This window comes from Aquarana catesbeiana, linkage group LG10 (assembly GCF_042186555.1).
Source record: "Aquarana catesbeiana isolate 2022-GZ linkage group LG10, ASM4218655v1, whole genome shotgun sequence".
In the NCBI taxonomy this organism is placed as follows: domain Eukaryota; kingdom Metazoa; phylum Chordata; class Amphibia; order Anura; family Ranidae; genus Aquarana; species Aquarana catesbeiana.
Window position 1 is genome coordinate 64,817,639 of NC_133333.1, and position 21,150 is coordinate 64,838,788.

Here is a 21,150-nt window from a genome sequence, read left to right on the forward strand (position 1 = left end):
CCCCAACCATACCAGGCCACATGCCCTCAACATGGGGGGGTGGGTGCTCTTGTTAAAGCACCCTGCCTGCAGACCCCCATAACCATCAGCCAGTTGTGGGGATGAGGCCCCCAACCCAAAAGCACCCACCCATGTTGAGGGCATGTGACCTGGTATGGTTTGGGGGGGAGCGCTCGCTCGTCACTCCCCCACTTTCCTGACCTGCCGGGCTGCTTGCTCAGATAAGGGTCTGGTATGGACCTTTGGGGGACCCCACACCGTTTTTTTCCTTTTTACTTCTTTTTTTAATAGCTGGGTGCCGACAATTGCAACCACGAGTCATTTTAAATGTGATTTGACTTTTTTTTTTTTCTTTATAAAGGTCATTTTCGCTGCAGCATGTTCTATACATGTTATAGATGTGCCACTTTACAGGCAGACTAAAGGATTTTTTTTTTTATTGTTGCACTTTAAGCATCTTTAAAATCACTTCTCCTGGAAAAACGATCCCTCAGGGCAGTACCCATACCCCTTTTATGGCCAATTACATGCATATAAACCTTCAAAATGGGCACTTTTTCCTGTTCGGCTCCCACAGACTTCAATGAGGTTCACCATTTGGGTTAGAACTTTTCCCGTTTGGGAGTTCTGCTGCCTTCGGCCCCTCTATAATGCCAATTGGCCCCTGGACTTTTTGCCAGCTGATCAATTAAATTATATACTATACATGTAGCACCCTTTAGTGTGCTACCAGAATAGTGCAGAAAAATGTATTTACTCATGGTAAAGGGAGTCAGGGTTTACTGTAGGTCAGGCTGGATGACACACAGGAAGCAGGTCTCTGATGCCTCCCCCTGGATCTGGAAGTTTGGAGAAACTTCTCGAAGTTAGTGGGCGGAGGCCAGGAGGGTTGATCTGTATACCTTAGAGAACCAGTAAAATCCCCAGGTGTACTGTATCGGCAGGGTGGCTAGGTCAGTATGGATGAATCATGCTAACGGGGGAGTTGGGTGGAGGTTGGAGTGCTGAGGAGGCTGTCTGTGGCCTAGAAGGGATCACCTAGGTCTAAGGGGGAGTCTCTACCTCCAGGCTGGGCTTGGGCTTACAGCATCACAGTTTGTCTAGGAGTCTTGTGTGAGAGAAAGGAGGACAGAGAGTACGTCAACACTCAGGGATTATCTGAGATTGCCACATGTAGCAAGCTTTCTGAATCCCTTTACCCCATCCAAATTGTTAACCCTAATAAGACATCAAAGCAAGGGACTGACTTGTTTTTGGACGCAAGCAGAGAATGTGTGTTGCCTGGCTGTGCAGGAGTAAGGGAGCCAGTTACCAGCAGCCCCTGGGGGGGGGGGGGGGGGGTAGTGCAACGCACATAAGGCAACATAGCTTGAACAACTCTTGGGGCACCGTGGGACAGGAAAAACTGCAATACACTGATAACTGGGCCCATGCTCCAATGCTGCTGAATTATGCACTAGTTTTCCCCCATTTTCCACTTATACACAGTACAATTGAGTCAACAGTGGCAAATAATAATTTGAGATATGCACAGCTAAGTCATATAATATGATTTCATTGTTTATAAACCTTGTTTATAAACCTTGTTCTGGAAATGGTTAAACTACAATTTTTTAATATATAAAGGGATTGGTTGGTTTAGTGCAGCTGCTAGAACGAGAGAGGTTTTCTTTTTCATTTGGGAAGAGGGAAACCAGTCCAGGCCAGTTCTGTGAAGTATTGGGAGTAGACCCAGTCTCATGGCTTCCAGCTTCATATGTGATTTGCAAAAGGTAGATTGTGACCCTGGAAACTTGTGTCTTTTTCGGAGTCATACCCCATCACCTGGAGTGTACTATTACCCAAGGACATCTCTTCCTGTGGCCTAACAAAATTACAAATTGTTCCAGGACTACTTCAAAGTACCAACCAAAGTCTGATTACATATATATACATATTTTACTGAACAAAATGCAAAAATGAAAAAAAAAAAACACAACAAATCAATAGTTATAAAAATAAATGGTATTGACACTTTGTACCAATGTTTTCAGGCATACAATCAATAAGTATTCTAGTTTAGAACTCACCACATCCACAATGACATTGTTGGCTTCTATTCTCTATACAAGTAGATTACGGTTTTAAAGTTTACTTTTTTAGAGCGCAGAGACTGCAGATATTTTGTGAGCAAACTAATGTGTACTAGTCTGTTAAACGGCAACTCCACTTCAAGTCACCTGCTGTGTGAGATTACTGAAATGTGCAAATGAAATAAAAACACCCAAAACCTTCAAAATGTAAACTGTATTGCACTAGAACAAAAAGCATGTGAAACTGGCATTTTTAATGTTTCAAAAAATCATGAGTATAAAGGCATGATAAATAGTATATAGAGCTGCCATTTGTTTAAAAATATTAAAAACAAGTTAAAATTATATTGAAAATTGCTCAGGGTCACTCCAGTTTACATGTTACATGCCCCTCAACCACTCCACCAATCAGTTTCAGTGGGGTTGCCCACTGGTAGCAAACATATAAACTGAACATGGTTCCAGTGCACAGAATGGCTGGTGCCACAACAGGAATGGCAGATGTACAATTAAAATATCATACTAAACTAAGAAAAACCTATACTTTTACAAATTAGCTCCTTTTTCTATACATGTTTCAGTTGACAGTAAAGCGCATCAGTTCTTGTGTCAAAACAAAAGCCAGAAATAGACATTGTCTATTCACCATTGGTCCAAGCAAACTTTCAATCCAGTGCAGCATTGAATGCGTGAAGTATTATTATCCTATTATGGCAGTAAACAAAGTGTCTCACAGTATGACCTGGAAAAAAGAAAACACCAATGAGCTCAAAGAAATGTATTTGCTCTCTCTTATTGCTTGTCTTCTTCAAAATATATCTCACTGCTACTGCATCAAAAAGTATCCTGACTTCTATTAAAAAAACAAAAAAAACATTCACAGTATTAAAGGGGATGTGCAATGGTTTTGTACATATTTCTTTCTATATATAATATTAACTGAACAAAAAATAAACAAACTTTGTTTTCACTTAAATATAAAATAGAGCATATAAATATTTGATATACTCCTTGGCGCAAGAGGATGGTGCTTTAGGCTTTTTTTACAGTTATTTTTCAGTTTCACCCTAATCCCTGCTGGTAGACATCTGTTGTTTATGGGGCTTAATAGCGCAAGTTTAAATTTACAAACACTTGGGAAAGAGTCACAGCAGTGATCCATCTGTTAACAAAATTGTCTGTTTAGGTTTTAATGACAAGTTCATTGCTGTGCTGTCTTTTTAGCCAACCCATTGGGAATTCGTTAAATTATATTTACTTGTAAACCAATGATTGTATAAATTGGTAAAATATAGGTAGCATATAAAAAATCATTTTAAAAGCATACAATAAAATTGACATAAAGCCATTATAATTTTACATTAAAGTAAATCTGTTTTATGTTTAATGCAGGCAAACTAACAGCCACTGTGTGTATACACAAGACATAAGATGCTTTATCCTACCTTGCAAGCACTACCCACTGGCTGATCTGCCAAAGAAGTTCTTTAAAATCTGACCTTCTAGGTATAAACAGATTTGTACATACACCTCCACCCCTCCCATCAACCTCCCACAATACAGTGCTTAATACCAGAGTGACCTACATACAGGCCCATGCACTGTCACATGGAAGGTAATTACAAATGCATATGTCAGTAATAATGGAGCAAGTGTGTGTCTGTATTTAGTGATTATATCTTCATCTTAAAATAACATTTCTTTGCTCTTTTTAAACTACTAACTAGTTATTTAAAGCGGAGTTCCGACCACATTTTTTTTTTATTGATCCAAACAAAATTAATTATTAAATTAAAAAACGATTATATAATTTTAATAATGGATGTTGCTAAAATAAAAATGTTATACTCACAAATTTTTCTCTCCTGTTGTGGCCGTTGCCATCATGATTGTGGGCATGTGAAGCCCAATCGATAACTCTTCCTTGATAAGCTTAGGAGAGGTGCATGCTGGGTAGCTAGCATGCACCTCTCGATATCGTGCGATTTACCGGAACCAATTGTTTTTACAGGTGCTATAACAGGCGGTGTCGGAGGAAGGTCCCACCCAGTTGTTATGGCAACATAGATAAACACATCTTGGCACTGTGATCCACCTTAAAACGTGCCATTTCCGGTCAGGAAATAACGCGATTTTTGATCACAGTACTGCCCACAGACTCCTGGGAAATGATGACGCATTATTTCCCAGGAGCAAAGGTGAGGGAGGAAGGGATGAGGAGCTCCGCAATAGGCAGTCTCCAGGAAGTGGCAAATTAGGAGGACTACATAGCAACAGAGCGATTCTGGTAAGTATAAAAAATGTTTTTCCTCCAAATGTTTTTTATAGGTTTAGAGGAGTCCAATTATAAAAAAAAAATAATTTTCAGGGTGGAACTCCGCTTTAAGATACACACAAGTATCTGTTGCCCACAGCAACCAATCATGCACGAAAAAAACTTTGCACCTGTAATCTGTATGCTGTAGCCACATTTTCGCAAATTCTGTTCAGGAAGAACATAAGTGGGTATTGTGGACAACTCAGAAAGCTTGCCATTTAGGCACTTTAAAAATGAATGCCTTGAAGATCTGAAAGCAGCAATTTATGTGAAAGAAATATTTTAATAATGAACTGATTTACATTTCAGAAAAACACAAGCCTGTTGCGTTCAACTACTGTCCTGTTATGTCTACAGATTTTTGAAATATCTTTGGAGGGTAGTCAGATTATTGATAAGGCTAAGCATGGAATGTTGGCACAGATACAGCATTGTCTTCAAAGAAAACATTTCCCACTAAACATAAGGAATTCTTCAAAACTCTGTACAAGCATTAGAGAACAACACAGTAAATTATTTATTTTGACCTTGTATTTTGTCAGTGGTGTACCCCAAGGTTCAGTGTTGGGACCCTTACTTTTTAAGAATTTTATAAATATGTAGGGTCTGGGATTAAAAGTACAATATCAGTGTTTGCAGATGACACCAATCTATGCAGTGGAATAATATTCTTACAGGATGTCTCCAACTTACAAGCTGACCTCAATGCACTGTTTAATTGGGCAACTGTCTGGCAAATGAGGTTTAATGTTGATAAATGTGAAGTTATGCACTTGGGGGCTAAGAATATGCATGCATCATACATACTAGGGGGGAGTACAACTGGGGGAATCCATAGTGGAGAAGGATCTGGGGGTTTTGGTAGATCATTAAGCTTAACCCCTTGCCGACCGGCTCACGCCGATATATGTCAGCAGAATGGCACGTACAGGCATATTAATGTACCTGTACGTTGTCCTTTAAGACGCGGCATTGTGGGCGCGCGCCCGCCGCAGGCCCCGCGAGTCCGCAGCGACTATGTCCGCAGGGATACCCGCGATCGTCTCACGGAGAGGAAGAATGGGGAAATGCTGATGTAATCAGCATTTCCCTGTTCTGCCTAGTGACAGGACACTGATCACAGCTCCCTGTGCTCAGTGTCTTATCACACGTAGCTTACCCCCCCCCCCACAGTTAGAATCACTCCCTAGGACACACTTAACCCCTGCAGCTCCCCCTACTGGTTAATCCCTTCACTGCCAGTCACATTTACACAGTAATCAGTGCATTTTTAATCGCACTGATCGCTGTATAAATGTGAATGGTCCCAACATAGCGCCAAAAGTGTCCGATCTGTCCGGCATAATGTCACAGTCATGATAAAAATCGCAGATCGCCGCCATTACTAGTAAAAAAAAAATATTAATAAAAATGCCATAAAACTATCCCCTATTTTGTAGACGCTATAACTTTTGCGCAAACCAAACGGGTTTTGCGAATTTTTTTTCACCAAAAATATGTAGAAGAATATGTATTGGCCTAAACTGAGGAAATGCAGAGGCCGGGCGTGACGTCATAACATCACGCCCGGCCTCCGAAAGATCATAGAGACGTCTGGGGGCCATGTGGCCCATCGGATTCTCTATGGTCAACTTCCGGCATGGACCAATTCCTTCTCCCTCTCGCCGATCAGGGGCCAGGCATGGCGTAGTTTGTCGCGGATTCTGAGCTCTTTCTCCGGACGTGGGAGAAAATAGCTGAATTAGACAGGTATCTGCCCTCCCCCCTGAAAGGTGCCAAAATGTGACACCGGAGGGGGGGAGGAACAGGATCAGCGGAAGTTCCATTAGCTGTCAATTAATCCAGTGACGAGGGAGCAGGGGGCAGGGCTGGAGACTGTAGCACCAGTGGCGCCCCCAGAGGAGAAAGATCAGGGGATGCTCTGTGCAAAACCATTACACAGAGCAGGTAAGTATACCATACTTAGTTAAAAAATAAAGGTTTACAATCACTTTAACTACAGTATATCTTCATCTATTTATCTGGACTTACTATGTTTTTGAAATGTGCTTTTCACTGAAGATATTCTCTGCTTTTTAATTCCGTTTAGTTTAAATTGCTCAAGTTAGTAATAGACGTGCACTGCCGAAAATTTTTCTCTCTTTTTTTTTTTTTCCCCCGGGTCATTTGTTATGATCAAAATTCATTATTTTGAACAAATTCGTAACGTCGGAAAATTTTATTTAGTTATGTTCCATTTAGATGCGGTATTCGTAAATTCGATAATTCGATAATTCGTAAATTTGAAAATCCGAAATAACCAATAATAGCCAACTATTAACACTTTACAAGTGTAATTAAGCCGACCAATTTAACGGTTTCCCAAAACAGCTACATTCAATTCATGCCTTGAATTATAACTGTTGCCTTGAATTATAACTGTTTAATTATTACAGTTACTAGTGTGCTTATGTTAGTTCTCACCTGAACTGTGACGCTATCAAATGAACTAAACACATGTTGGTTGAACTAGATGGACTTGTGTCTTTTTTCAACCAGACTTAGGCTGCTTTCACACTGCCTAGCTCTGAGGAAGGAGATGCGCCCCCCTAACGCGTTAGCTGTACCCAGTGTTCTGTCCATGTACTGTGTTTAAGACCTTTTGTCAGTTGCATTTTGTGAGTACTCACTTTTATTCAAAAGTTTCTTATTGAATTATCTCTGGTAATGCACTAGGTGTGCACGTCTTCCATTTCTGTTTTTCTTGTAGTTCACACTGAAAGCGCCGCTCGTGTTAACCCCAAAAAAAGGGATAAAAACTCCCGTTGTACAGTGCTTTGAAAGCGCTGCCTATTCATTCCAATGGGCAGGGCATTTTTGGAGCGCTAAATACAGCTCTCCCAACCCACCCCAAAGATGCTGCTTGCAGGACTTTTCATAACATTCCGCAAGCGCACTGCCCCAGTGTAAAAAGGCAACCTGGAATAAATGGGAGGCGCTTTGCAGAGGCCATTTCTAGTGCTAAAGAGCCTGAAAACTGCCGCAGTGTGAACTATGTAACATGCGAACCACCATGGCAACTGCAGATCAAACCAAGGGTGTTATTTACTAAAACTGGAGCGTGCAAAATCTGGTGGAACTCTGCATAGAATCCAGCAGCTTCCAGGTTTTATTGCCAAAGTTTAAAGTGATACTAAACACACTTTGTTTATTTTACTTTGTCCATTCTATTTCTGTATGTGTTCTGTATTTTAATTAAAAAAAAAAACAACATCTAAGTACCTTTTTTCCTAATCGATATACAACTATCATATGACCCAGATCTTTTACAGCCTGTCTCTAGGAGTGATTAACAGAGCTACGCTAATATCAATAAGGCTGCCTATCACATTAAAAGAACAGCAGAGAGGATCTGAGGCAGAGAAGCAAAACTTAAAGTGATTCTAAAGGCTCAAGTTTTTTTTTTTTACCTTAAAACCCCTTAGCGCCGACCTTCGCACATATGCGGCCTCGGCTTTTCAGCTGCATGCATCACCCCGATACTGTTTTTAGAGCGGGCGGTCGGCTGTTTAGGGATAACAACCGATGCGGCCAAAAGTCGCTCGGTTGTTATCCCAGAGGAGTGGGAGGGGACGTTGTTTCTGGGCCTCCCATCCCACCGGAGACCCGATGCATGATCCGGCACTTCCACCGGCTAGAGAGAGACTGAATCAAAGCCGGAAATGGCTTGGTTCCAGTCTCCTATGTGTAAACACTTCTGGTTTACTCAGCTGCCAATGGCGCCAAATTAAAAAAAAAAAAAAAAAAAAAAACTACAGTATTCAGAATTGCCATTTTTGTGCAAAGGAGGGATTTGGGGTAGACCCCCGATCCCTCCATTAAGAGTACCTGTCACCACCTGTTACTGTCACAAGGGATGTAAACACATTCCTGTGACAGCAATAAAAGTGAACATATTTTTTTTTTTACAGAGACAATGTAAATAAATAAAATAAATAAGTGTAGCGGTCACACTTGCTATATAAACTAATGTTATGTTATAGTTTAGCATCTGGCGCCACCTAGCGGCCAAAATATGGAAGGACTGCATCTTTATTTTTTTATCATTTAAGACGTTGACATGGAAGTGTTTTGTTTGTTTACATTTGGACATTAACTTGACCTACCCACAACGTCCATTAACTCCCATGAACATTAGGAGAACTGAACTGCACTGTGGGAAGATTATAAAAGGGCTGAGCACGGCCATCTTAGGTCTCTTGGACACACATGGCCAGCCTGGGAGGATCTGTGTGAGGTCTCCAGCGCAGCACGGCCTACCTCCACGGAAGAGCGATTCGAGCAGCTGTACTGCGACACACCAGTGAGCTGAGCTGACGATGGAGCGGGACTGGGAAGGAGCCAGAGGAGCCTGTCGGAGCCATCTGAGGGTGTCAGAGCGTCTCGTTGTGTGGAGCGGAGCAGCACAGCAGTGCCAGTCGGCCGGAGACAGAGCTCTGTACATCAGAGCGGAATCTTCTGACAACACTGTCCTGGTTGGGTGAGAGGGCTGTTGCCCAAAAGCTTCTTCATGCACTTTTACACATTCATCTGTACAAGACAGAGTTGCTGGGACCCATAGTCCCACAAGCAAAGTCAAGAGGATTAGACTGAGTTAATATTAGGCTTCGGGCCTGTACCTCATTGAAGAGTTAGTACTGTGTCATTGGCATCAGAGATAGTTACAGTGCTGCTGCACCAGAACTTTGCTTCTATATTTCAGCCTACTTTGATCAGGAGTCATTAACCCTTGGATTACAAATTTACTTTATTCTTTGCTAGCAGATAAAAGAAGAAAAGAAGGACTGTTTAATAAAACAAAAGGCCTTGTGTTCTATTATCATATTAAGGTTACTGTGATACTAAATATGGGAGCTCTCTAAATATTGTATTATACTTTATCAAGTTATTCTCCGATTTAGTATAGTTATAAAGCGCGCATAGAATAGGATAGTGCTCATAGTGAGATCAATTCAGTCTGACAGTTATCCTATTTACTTTATTACATTACTCACAAGTTATTTCAGACACTTTATTTCTGTATAATATCTTTGTAAGATATAGTTCAGTTGACTGTCAGACTATGTTGGTCTGACAGTACAACCATTGTGGTGTTTAACCAGTAAAGCAATTAGGAGATTCTTATTCAAGTACTACTGTGTGAGTGTTTTTCCTCTGCATCATCAAGCAAGTGGAGGCTAAGGTAAAGACAAACAGGTATATTACATTGTGTACTGTGAACTTGCCTTTAAGGTTTTGTCTTGACTGCACACTATTACACCACAGCTGTGTCAGGGGGACTGAGATATTCAAAGGGGAAATAAAGCAGAGTACAGGCCCAAATAAATCAGCAGCTCCTTCGGGGGTCAGTGCTACACGTGGGGGCTCGTCTAGGATCCTGTTACTTTGTAGACAAACCCACCCTTTTTGATGTCAGCATGGACCCCGTTACTGTGGTACAGTGGTGCGAAGCTGAAGGCGCACGCTCAGACGCAAGCATGGCAATTGAACTCCCTGGGGAAGGATGGGAGGAGAAACGGGTGAAAGAAGTGGTGCAGGTACTGTCCCCAAAAGAGGAAGGCATGGGTGATAGCTGTGAGGCCAGACCATGGGACCTCCCGCACTTATGCTTTACTGGAATGGAGGAAGGGGGTCCCTGATAATTTTCAAGGCACCAGTGTGAGACTGTTGGAAAGAACTAAAATCTGCTTGACACATCCTGCCAAGCAGGGGGAGACAGAGCTCACTCAGCAAGGGTTCAGTCTCCAGTCTACCCCAAGGGAAAGTGGCAGAGGGTTCCCTCCCACAAACAAAATGGCAGTTATTAAAACCGTTGGAGTTCCTGAGAGGAATACAAAGTCAGAACAACAGTTAACCGAACTGAAACAGCAATACAACGAAATACAGGAGAGGTTTCAGGAGACTTCCAACATGATTGCAGAACACATTAAGGGTCTGTCACATGTAGAGATCTGGAGGACAGCCAAGTGATACCTAGACCGGTGTCAGTAATGAAGAGGTGCCCTCATAGCCGCCTGCTCGAGGTGAGCATCAGGAAAGACTTCAAAATTGAGGGTCAGATTGGAGAGAGGGGACAGAAGGATAAGCTCCCTTATACAAAACTCTGCACCAAATTAAACTGGGCTTACAGAGAGGATACTTGGAGTCTGACATTGTAGAGGCTGTGATCAACGCCATTAGTCCAAGCCTAAGCATTAAGGGAATGCTGGAGATGAAAAATGGATTGACTTTAACTCAACTTAGGAGAATTCTGAAGAGTTATTATAAAGAGGAAGATGCCGCTGAACTCATCAACTGATAAATATAACAGAGTAGTCAGGAGACTCCTCATAACTTTGTGTTCAGAGCCATTGAGCTGAAGGACCGTCTGTTGTCTGTCTCGATGGGAGAAGGCTCTGAGGAACACTTTGGTGTTGAATTGGTCCAGAAGACATTTCTGAGGTCCGTGACTACAGGTCTGAGGAGCGACTATATCAAGCTTCGGTTGAGGCAGCACCTAGAAGATCTATCTACACTAGATGAGGTCCTTATTGAGATTAATGAGGCAGCGAAAATGGAGGTAGAAAGACAAGAAACAAAGAAAGAGTTAACCTCCCAGTATAACCAGGACAAAAGGACAGCAGTTAGATGTGTTACAAGGCATTAAGGAACCCAGTGTCTTGATGGTGAGCGCAGATCAGACATTTTGGCCTTCATCTACTCAACGTCTGTCAACATGTGAATCTGGTCTGGAGAAATTGCTCCAAATGCAGAAGGAAATGTTAGAGATGATGACCCTACTGACTGCTAAACTGGTTATGCGATGTGAGAATGAAGTTTTGACCCTTAAGACTCCGACGAGTAATAACATTAATCAGACTATGAAACCAATGAAGAAGGTGGTCTGCTTTAAATGTGGAGGAGCAGGACACTACCGTCGAGTATGTCCAAGTCCAACAGAACCTGAAGCAAAACCACAAAAGCTGGTGGAAAACTTCAGAGGGCCGCAGTGAAGGAGGCAACTGGGCGCCCTGTCACAGCAGTCAACTCCAAACTATATTGCACCCATCAGCCTAAATCGGCCACAGCTAAGTCGAAGCAGAGGAAAAAGACTTCACGTAAGCAAGGCATGAAAGTACAAGCCACTCAATGGGGTAAATGTACTAAAACAAATGGATTTCCTCCCAAGTTAGTGGGACCTTCCCCGATTGTCCCAATTCAGATAGAAGGCATATACACGAAAGCCCTGTTGGACACTGGAACTCAAGTAACTCTGATATACAAAGACTTTTATGAGAAATATCTAAAACACCTTCCCTGGAAGAAGCTTGAAGAGCTGGAGATTTGGAGTTTAGGGACACAGAACTTCCCCTATGATGGATACATACCCATCAAGCTTACCTTTGATTAAATTGTGGCAGGGAGGGCTGAAACTTTTGACACCTTGGCAGTGGTGTGTCCTCGCCCTCCAGGGGCTGACAGAAGTTCCCTTATTATTGAGACCAACACTGACTTGGTAAGAAGACTTCTAACTCCACTTGTACAGGTGAAGGACACTCCAGGCAAGAGAGTGCACCCCATGCTGACACAGGTGTACCGGGATCTTGTGCAGGAACAAAAGGCCCCACCAGAAGGGGTAGGAAAGGTCTGGCGCCTGGACAAGAGGGAAAAGCTGGTACAGCCAGGTGAAGTAGTCTGCTTAAAGCTGAGTTGGAGAGTTGGAGACAGCCGGGTCCCTTCATCGTCCTTGAGACGGACAAGCAGAAAGAAGACAAGGGCCTGGAAGTTATCCCTGAAATGTTGTCAACCAAAGCGTTGAAGAGAAGTAAAGGGTGTATTTCAGTCAGCATTCGCAACACAACAGCCTTACCTGTAAAGGTACCTGCCAGAATGCTGCTGGGGCAAGTCAGCCAAGTAACCCCAGTCTCACCGTGTGGCATCATGGGAGAACAGGAGGGAGAGATTCCTTTGGAAGAGTTCTACCCAAAGAACACACCTCTTACTCCTGCCTGGATGGAGAGAGCGAAGAATCAGCTCCTGAGATGGAGGACTGCTTTCTCAAGAAGTGAGTTCCATGTGGGGCTTGCAAAGAGTGCCGAACACGAAATCAGGTTAGAAAAAGATAAACCTTTCCATGAGAGGGTAAGACGGATCCCATTGGGAGATCTAGTCCCAGCTGAGCCGAACTACCCTACTCACAAATTGGAATTCCTGGCTTTAAAATGGGCTGTGGTAAACTCAAGGATTACCTGTATGGTGCAGAGTTCGTGGTTAAGACAGACAATAACCCACTTGCTTACCACAGAAAAGTTGGATGCCACGGGTCATAGGTGGTTGGCTGCACTCTCAGCTTTCACATTCAGCTTGAAATATAGACCAAGAATTGGAAATAGAGATGCAGATGCATTATCAAGACGACCTCACTGTTCCCAGAGTCAAGAAGAAGAATGGACCCAGCTCACCTCAGAAGGAGTGAGAGCCCTTTGTGATGGAGCATAACAGCAAAATAAAGGTGGGGCTAGAGCAGGAGAAGTTGGAGTGTCTGCTACCGGAGTGCTTAAGTGTTACTGTGATGTCACTCAGATCGCAGAGGAAGGTTTACCAAAGCTGTCCAGGAGGGATTTTCGGTTGGATCAACAAGACTCACTTTGTAGCTTGGCACTGAAGGCTTTGAAGAGCAAACACCCTGACTTATTTCTCAAAAGCACTGAAAAGGAAGCTCGTGTCTTACACAAAGAGTGGGATCGGCTACAGCTTAAACAAGGGGTGGTCTATCGAAGGGGCCCCTCTGATGATGGCGAAGAAAAGTGGCAACTTCTTACCGGAGAAGCACCGGGAGAGGGTACTGATTGCTCTACATGACCACCACGGCCATTTGAGAGCAGAAAGGACTTTCCAGCTGATGAAGGACCTGGTGAAGAACAGGTTCTACTGGCCCTATATGAGGACCGAAGTAGAGGGCTATTGTCACTCATGTCTCCGATGTATACAGAGGAGGACCTTACCTCAGAAAGCTGCCCCAATGGGCCATTTGGAGAGCCAAGGACCGATGGAACTGGTCTGTATAGATTTTCTGTGTGTGGAATCTGACTTAAGTGGAAAGGGGAACATTCTAATAGTTACTGATCACTTTACTCGTTATGCTCAAGCATTCCCTACTAAAGACCAACAGGCCTCTACAGTGGCGAAAGTTTTGGTGGAGAAATTCTTTGTCCATTATGGTCTACCACAACAAATTAATTCCGATCAAGGGAGAGACTTTGAAAGTACTCCGATTCAAAAGCTGTTGGATCTTTTAGGTATTCGGAAATCTAGAACCACTCCATACCATCAACAAGGTGATCCTCAGCCGGAGAGATTTAACCAGACTCTTTTAAATATGATGGGAACTCTGACATCCGAGCAAAAACCATATTGGAGCAGGCACATTACTGCATTAGTACATGTATATAATAGTACAAAGTGTGATGCAACAGGATATTCTCCCTACCGGCTAATGTTTGGAAGAGAAGCCAGATTACCGGTGGATTTGGCTTTTGGAACCAGCCTGGATCATACCTCAGTGACTTCTCACAGAGGATATGTGGATAGGTTATGTGGAGTCTGAAAACTGCTTATGAGAAGGCTCAAGTCACATCAGATCGCAGAGGATACAGAAACAAAAAGAACTTTAATCTCAAAGTACAGGTTCAAGATTTACAACCCGGTGATAGAGTCCTGTTAAGGAATTTGGGAGTCCCAGGCAAGCACAAACTGGCTGATCGCTGGAAATCACAACCATATATTGTGTGCAAGAAACTTCAAGGACTTCCAGTATATGAAATTCAGCCAGACAGAAGCCCTGGGCCAATAAAGACTTGGCATCGTAATCACCTCCTGCCTCTCATGGAAGCAGTCAGGATTGCCACACGGGAGGAGCTGCCATCCACCTCCACTGTTGTACACAGACCAGTGACCAGACTTAGGCCTGAACCTTTTGCTACTGAAGAAGAGGAAGAGGAGATGGAGATAAGCTGGCTGTGGCCATCTGAGGTATCAGAATCAGAAGTGGACTTTTCACTCCAAGCAGGGGGAGAGGATGGTGGAATTCTTAGACCGGAGGCTCCTGAATTTATACCCAAAGGTAGATTAAGAGAAGATCCAGAAGAGTCGAGTTGTTCTACCAGAAATAACTTTAGGAGATCTAAGTGCTGATTCTGATTCACAAGAAAAAGATGGAGTTGAGGAACGTACTAACTTAACTGTAATGCCAAAAGCACAGAGGACCAAAAGAGTTATTCGTCCCACAAAGAGACTAACTCATAAGACATTAGGCGAGTATTCTGAAGGAACTAATTTTGCTGCCAGGAGAAACCTGAAAGGCCTGATACTCTTGCTTTTGATTCAGAACACCAAAACCCTGTTTCACCCACTGACACATCTGTACATGACATTGGAGTGTTAGCTGTGAATGTGCAGGACAGCTCCCCATCATGTGAAAATTGGTGGGAAGCTCCCCTGTCGGTTTTGTGTAACTGTGTAGAATCAAAAATGTGTAACAGAAAAATTACTACATCTCTTTGGGGACCAAAGAGTTCAAGCAGGGGGAGTGTGTAGCGGTCACAATTGCTATATAAACTAATGTTATGTTATAGTTTAGCATCTGGCGCCATCTTGCGGCCAAAATATGGAAGGACTGCATCTTTATTTTTTATCATTTAAGTTGTTGACATGGAAGTGTTTTGTTTGTTTACATTTGGACATTAACTTGACCTACCCACAATGCCCATTAACTCCCATGAACATCAGGAGAACTGAACTGCATTGTGGGAAGATTATAAAAGGGCTGAGCGTGGCCATTGTAGGTCTCTTGGACACGCATGGCCAGCCTGGGGGGATCTGCGTGAGGTCTCCAGTGCAGCACGGCCTACCTCCATGGAAGAGTGATTCGAGTACTGCGACACACCAGTGAGCTGAGCTGATGACGGAGCGGAACTGGGAGCAGTGCCAGATGGCCGGAGACAGAACTCTGTACATCAGAGCGGAATCTTCTGACAACACTGTCCTGGTTGGGTGAGAGGGCTGTTACCCAAAAGCTTCTTGATGGACTTTTACACATTTATCTGTACAAGACAGATTTGCTGGGACCTATAGTCCCACAAGCAAAGTCAAGAGGATTAGACAGTTAATATTAGGCTTCGGGCCTATACCTCATTGAAGAGTTAGTACTGTGTCATTGGCATCAGAGATAGTTACAGTGCTGCTGCACCAGAACTTTGCTTCTATATTTCATCCTACTTTGATCAGGAGTCATTAACCTTTGGATTACAAATTTACTTTATTCTTTGCTAGCAGAAGAAAGAAGAAAAGAAGGACTGTTTAATAAAACACAAGGCCTTGTGTTATTTTACCATATTAAGGTTACTGTGATACTAAATATGGGAGCTCTCCAAATATTGTATTATACTTTATCAAGTTAAACTCTGATTTAGTATACAGGAATACCCCACTTTTAAGTACACAATGGGATTTACTAAAGCTGGAAAGTGCAAAATCAGGCTCACTTCTGCATAGAAACCAATGAGCTTCCAGGTTTTATTACCAAAGCTTAATTGAACAAGCTGTGGTTAAATGCTCATTGGTTTCTATGCAGTAGTGAGCCTGATTTTGCACTTTCCAGCTTTAGTAAATAAACCCCATTGTGTACTTAAAAGTGAGGTATGCCTGTAGTTGTAAAGCACGCATAGAATAGGATAGTGCTCATAGTGAGATCAATTCACTGTGACAGTTATCCTATTTACTTTATTACATTACTCACAAGTTATTTCAGACACTTTATATCTGTATAATATCTTTGTAAGATATAGTTCAGTTGACTGTCAGACTATGTTGGTCTGACAGTACAACCATTGTAGTGTTTAACCATTAAAGCAATTACAGTAAACAAGATTCTTATTCAAGTATAACTGTGTGAGTGTTGTTTTCCTCTGCATCATCAAGCAAGTGGAGGCTAAGGGCCCCTTTCACACTGGGGCGGTTTGCAGGCGTTATTGCGCTAAAAATAGCACCTGCAAACCGCCCCTAAACAGCCTCCGCTGTTTGTTCAGTGTGAAAGCCCGAGGGCTTTCATACTGAAGCGGTGCGCTGGCAGGAGAAGAAAAAATCTCCTGTCAGCCGCATCTTTGGAGCGGTGTATTCACCGCTCCTAAACCGCTCCTGCCCATTGAAATCAATGGGACAGCGCGGCTATAGCCGCGCTATACGAGGGGTTTTAACCCTTTTTCAGCCGCCAGCGGGGAGTTAAAACCGCACCGCTAGCGGCCGAATACCGCGGTAAAACAGCGCTAAAAATAGCGCTGTTTTACCGCCGACGCCCCCTGTCGCCCCAGTGTGTAAGGGGCCTAAGGTAAAGACAAACAGGTATATTACATTGTGTACTGTGAACTTGCCTTTAAGGTTTTGTCTTGACTGCACACTATTACACCACAGCTGTGTCAGGGGGACTGAGATATTCAAAGGGGAAATAAAGCAGAGTACAGGCCCAAATAAATCAGCAGCTCCTTCGGGGGTCAGTGCTACATAAGAAAAAAATAAATACATTTTCTTTAAAGCGTCCCCTCGAGCTTGTGCAGCAAAGAAAATGCATACTCAAGTCGCAAATCACACATGTGAGGTATCGCTGCAATCGTCAGAGCAAGAGCAATAATTCTGGCACTAAACCTCCTCTGTAACTCTAACCTGGTAACCACTAATTTTTTTAAAGCGTCGCCTATGGAGATTTTTAGGTACCGTAGTTTGTCGCCAATCGACAGGTGTGCGCAATTTCAAAGCATGACATGTTAAGTATATATTTACTCGGCATATCGTCTTTCACAATATACAAAAAAGTTGGGCTAACTTTACGGTTTAGTTTTTTTTTTTTAATTTTTATCATTATTATTTATTACTATGAATTCATTACGTTCCATTCGTTTAGATGCAGCATTCATTATTTCGGCTAATTTGTAAATTCGGATAAATTCATATTCGTTACATTCACTAACAGCCAAATTTGAAAGGCAATTCTAATACCTACAATTTAATAGTTAGTAATAGTTATTATTAGTTCATTATTTTGGATTTTAGGATTTACAAATTTTCTGAAAAATTCGTTAAACGGGTTTTCGTTAATTCGAATATTTCCGAACAAATGTGTCGAATTTCGGAGAAATACGAATTCTGAACAAAACCAAATTGCACGTATAGTTGGTAACACATTTACTTTTACCTTTTCATTTAAGGTATGGAAGCACTTTAAAATCTAGGCTTTACTGAATTTATGCACCATGGCTGACTAGACAAAGATTTTTGTAACAAACATTTCCAGAAATTAGTTGACTGTTTTTTTGGAAGTGGAGGTATAGGTGAAAGTAATACTTTTTTATGCTAATGCTTACCTTACTGAAAGACTGGAGGTGGTTTTGTGCCTTTTACCATGCCACTTTCTTGAAGAGCATCAACTATCCATGAAAGTGCCTTACCACAGTATTCAAGCTACAGAAAATAAACAGTTCTGATCACTCTTTATGTCATTACTAGTTTTTTAATTAAAACACTAAATCTCATCTTCAGATAAAACACTTTATTCATTTTTAAGAGTGTGGAAAAAGGTTTAAAGGGGTTGTAAACCCTCGTTTTAAAAAAAACAAACATGTCATACTTCCCTCCACTGTGCGGTTAGTTTTGCACAGTGTGGCTCCGGTCCTCCTCTTCTGGGGTCCCTCAGCCCCGCTCCCCAACATTTTGAAAAAAAAAAAGTTCTTAGTTTGTTACAAAACTTTGTGAATAAGTATGTTTTCTCCTTCACTGATGAGGCTGCACGGACGGGCATTGATGAGGCTGCACTGACGGGCACTGATGAGGCAGTACTGAGAGGTGGCACCGATACATACAGCACTGATGGGACATATCGGTGGCACTAATGGGCAGCACTGATCAGAGGCGCTGGCAGGCATCACTGATGGGCACAAAGTGCCATCCCTAATGGGCAATGATTGCCGTCCCTGATGGGCCTACCTGGTGGCCATAGTTGGGCATCCTTGGGGGACTGCACTGCTCTCCGTCAGGAGAGCAGCCATTCGGCTCTCCTCTACTCGCGTCTGTCAGCACGAGTAGAGGAAAAGCCAATACACTGCCTTTCCTGTTTACACTGTTCAGCTGTGATTGGACACAGCTGATCACGTGGTAAAGAGCCTCCGTCAGAGGCTCTTTACCTAGAACGGAAATGAGGTGTGTCTGACACACCACACCACTGATCGCCGCGCTGTGATCGGTCATACAACACTGTACCCAAACGAAATAATTTTCTTCCCACAAATAGAGCTTTCTTTTGGTGGCATTTGATCACCACTGGGTTTTTAAATTTTTGCTAAACTAAAAAAAAAAAAAAAAAAAAAAAAAAAAAAGTTTTTCTTCGCTAGTTATATCATTTTGTTTTCTCCTTCACTGACAGACACTGATGAGGCTGCACTAATGGGCACTGATGAGGAGGCACCAATATGTAGAATTGGGAGGCACTGATAGGTGGCACTGATATGCAGCACTGATGAGGACGTACTGACAGGCATTACTGATGGGCATCTGTGAAGGGCACTGACAGGGCATTACTAATGGGCACGGACTGACAGCTGATGGGCACTGATTGGCATTGTGGTGGGCACCTCTTATGGGGGCTGCACTGATAATCAAAGATTTCAGTTTGTTGTTTAACTGAGGTGTACAGTTTATAGGGCCCTAGGAGCTTCCCTTTCACACTAAATTGCAGCACCTCAACTTGAACCAACCTCACAGAAAAAAATGGTATTTCTTAATGCAACAACGTGCATGAGCTTTGCTATAATAAAATGGGCAAGTGTAAATAGGCCCTAAGAGTCCTAATCAAGAGCAGTACAGTTTTGCAGGACAGAAAGGTGATGCTCCTCTAATTTTTAATTTCACATTTTTCTGAGAGCTTGACTTCCACCTCCGTTTCCCCTTTTTAAATAAGAATACTTTAGTTCAAAGGAGGTCTTGCAAATGCAAGTGGGACTTAACCCCAAAATCTGGGAAGTCAAGGTAACAAAGTAAAGACTGAATTAGAGGGATGCAGCAAATATAGGATTTTTTGTTCTCTCTCTCTCTCTATCTAATCTTCAAATGTGGTTAAGGAAAGCTGCACCCAGTCCACAATTAGTGCAAAGTAATCAGGTCTTCCCACTGACCATACATATAAGCAAAAAAGTCCAAAGGATTGCTGCACTTAAAAACTTTGCTTATTCGTTCAAAGATTTGTAAAGTTACATCTCTGAAAGTGTTCAAAAAGATTTCAGTTTTGGGCTCACATGCTCACGCCCTTCCTCAGATCAGAACACACAACTTTCCCTTAGTAAATTCCAATGTTTCTTAATTATGTCAAACACAATTTCATCCGTTTTCACATACTGTACCAAAAGGTATAATTTTAGTGTGTTTTTTATTTGGATTTGTTTTATTTAAATTTAAATGTTCCTTTTTTATTGATGCTTCAGGATAATTTCTATTGATTAGTTTAGTTTCCATTTCTTTTAATCTTTGTTTGTGATGTTGCGGATCACCAACTATTCTCTGAACCCGCATTAGTTGGCTTTTGGGAATAGAATTAAAAACAGATTAAGGGTGAAAACTGCCAAAATGTAACAATTGGTTGCGAACTGTACTTTTAACATAAAGATCGCTATCAATATTCATCTGGTTGGTTTTCAACATGGTGTCCAGGAAGGAAATTTCTGTCCCACCGTACTCCATACTGAATTTCAAACCAGGAAAAAGATAATTCAAATATTGATCAAACAATAATAGGGTTCCAATGTCGCCTCCCCACACTGCAAACACATCGTCCACAAATCTATACCATCCCTGGCAATTTTCCATAAAGATTGTATTATATATAAAGGACATTTCAATCATATTCATAAATGCGTTTGCATATGGCGGTGCGACACTGGAACCCATTGATGCGCCTTTAAGTTGTAAGTAATGAGTTTCCTTGAAAATAATTTTCCTCAAGGACAATTTGTAGTAGGTCCAACAAAAAGTCAATTTGTCTACTATTGTAGCAATCTGATTGTCTCAAAAGTCGTTTACAGACTTCAATACCCAAGTCATGGCTGATAATAGTATAGAGACTGGATACGTCCCATGCGACAAGGATGGAATCAGATGACAACTTAATCCTTTTCATTTTTTCAAGAAAATCTGTAGTATCCTGTATAAACGATTTAGTGTTTGTTAATAATGGCGTTATACATTTATCAAGGTATTGTGCTAATGGAGTTGTCACAGATTCCATCCCAGAAACTAACTGTGGAATTTACTAAGGGAAAGTTATCCCACTATAGAAGAATTTTGGAATTTACCATTACCCTCATATAGAAAGGGGAGAACTTTGAGGGATCGATTGGTAAGATCCAATCAATTTTCTCCTCTTATCCCCAGGATAACTTTTCTGGGACCAAAAAACCTGGGATCATTTACATGTCTATCATGCATCCAATGTAATTCTATGATAAAGGGAAAAAGTATATCACACCCACATAAAGGCTTTGATATTCCTATCAAGGGCCACTATACCTGCCAATCATCATATGTGATTTATGCCATAAAATGTCCATGTGGATTATTATATATTGGGGAAACCACCCAAAAGGTTAAAGATCGTATAGCCAGGCATAAATATTCAATTAGAGATAAATTAATACAGTTACCACT

At 42.0% G+C, this 21,150-nt stretch overlaps 1 protein-coding gene across 2 annotated transcripts in view; it reads right to left on the bottom strand.

The window, feature by feature from the left end:
- Positions 1–2,267: 2,267 nt before the first annotated feature.
- TRPM4 (transient receptor potential cation channel subfamily M member 4) overlaps positions 2,268–21,150 on the bottom strand; it is a 604,715-nt gene continuing 585,832 nt past the window's right edge. For both annotated transcript variants that reach the window (XM_073602273.1, XM_073602274.1), the window contains exons 24-25: positions 17,823–17,919; positions 2,268–2,814 (exon numbers count right to left, since the gene is read on the bottom strand). In XM_073602273.1, the coding sequence (XP_073458374.1) occupies positions 17,824–17,919 (96 nt within the window). In that variant the 3' untranslated portion in view covers positions 2,268–2,814; position 17,823. The remainder of the gene's footprint in view (positions 2,815–17,822; positions 17,920–21,150) is intronic.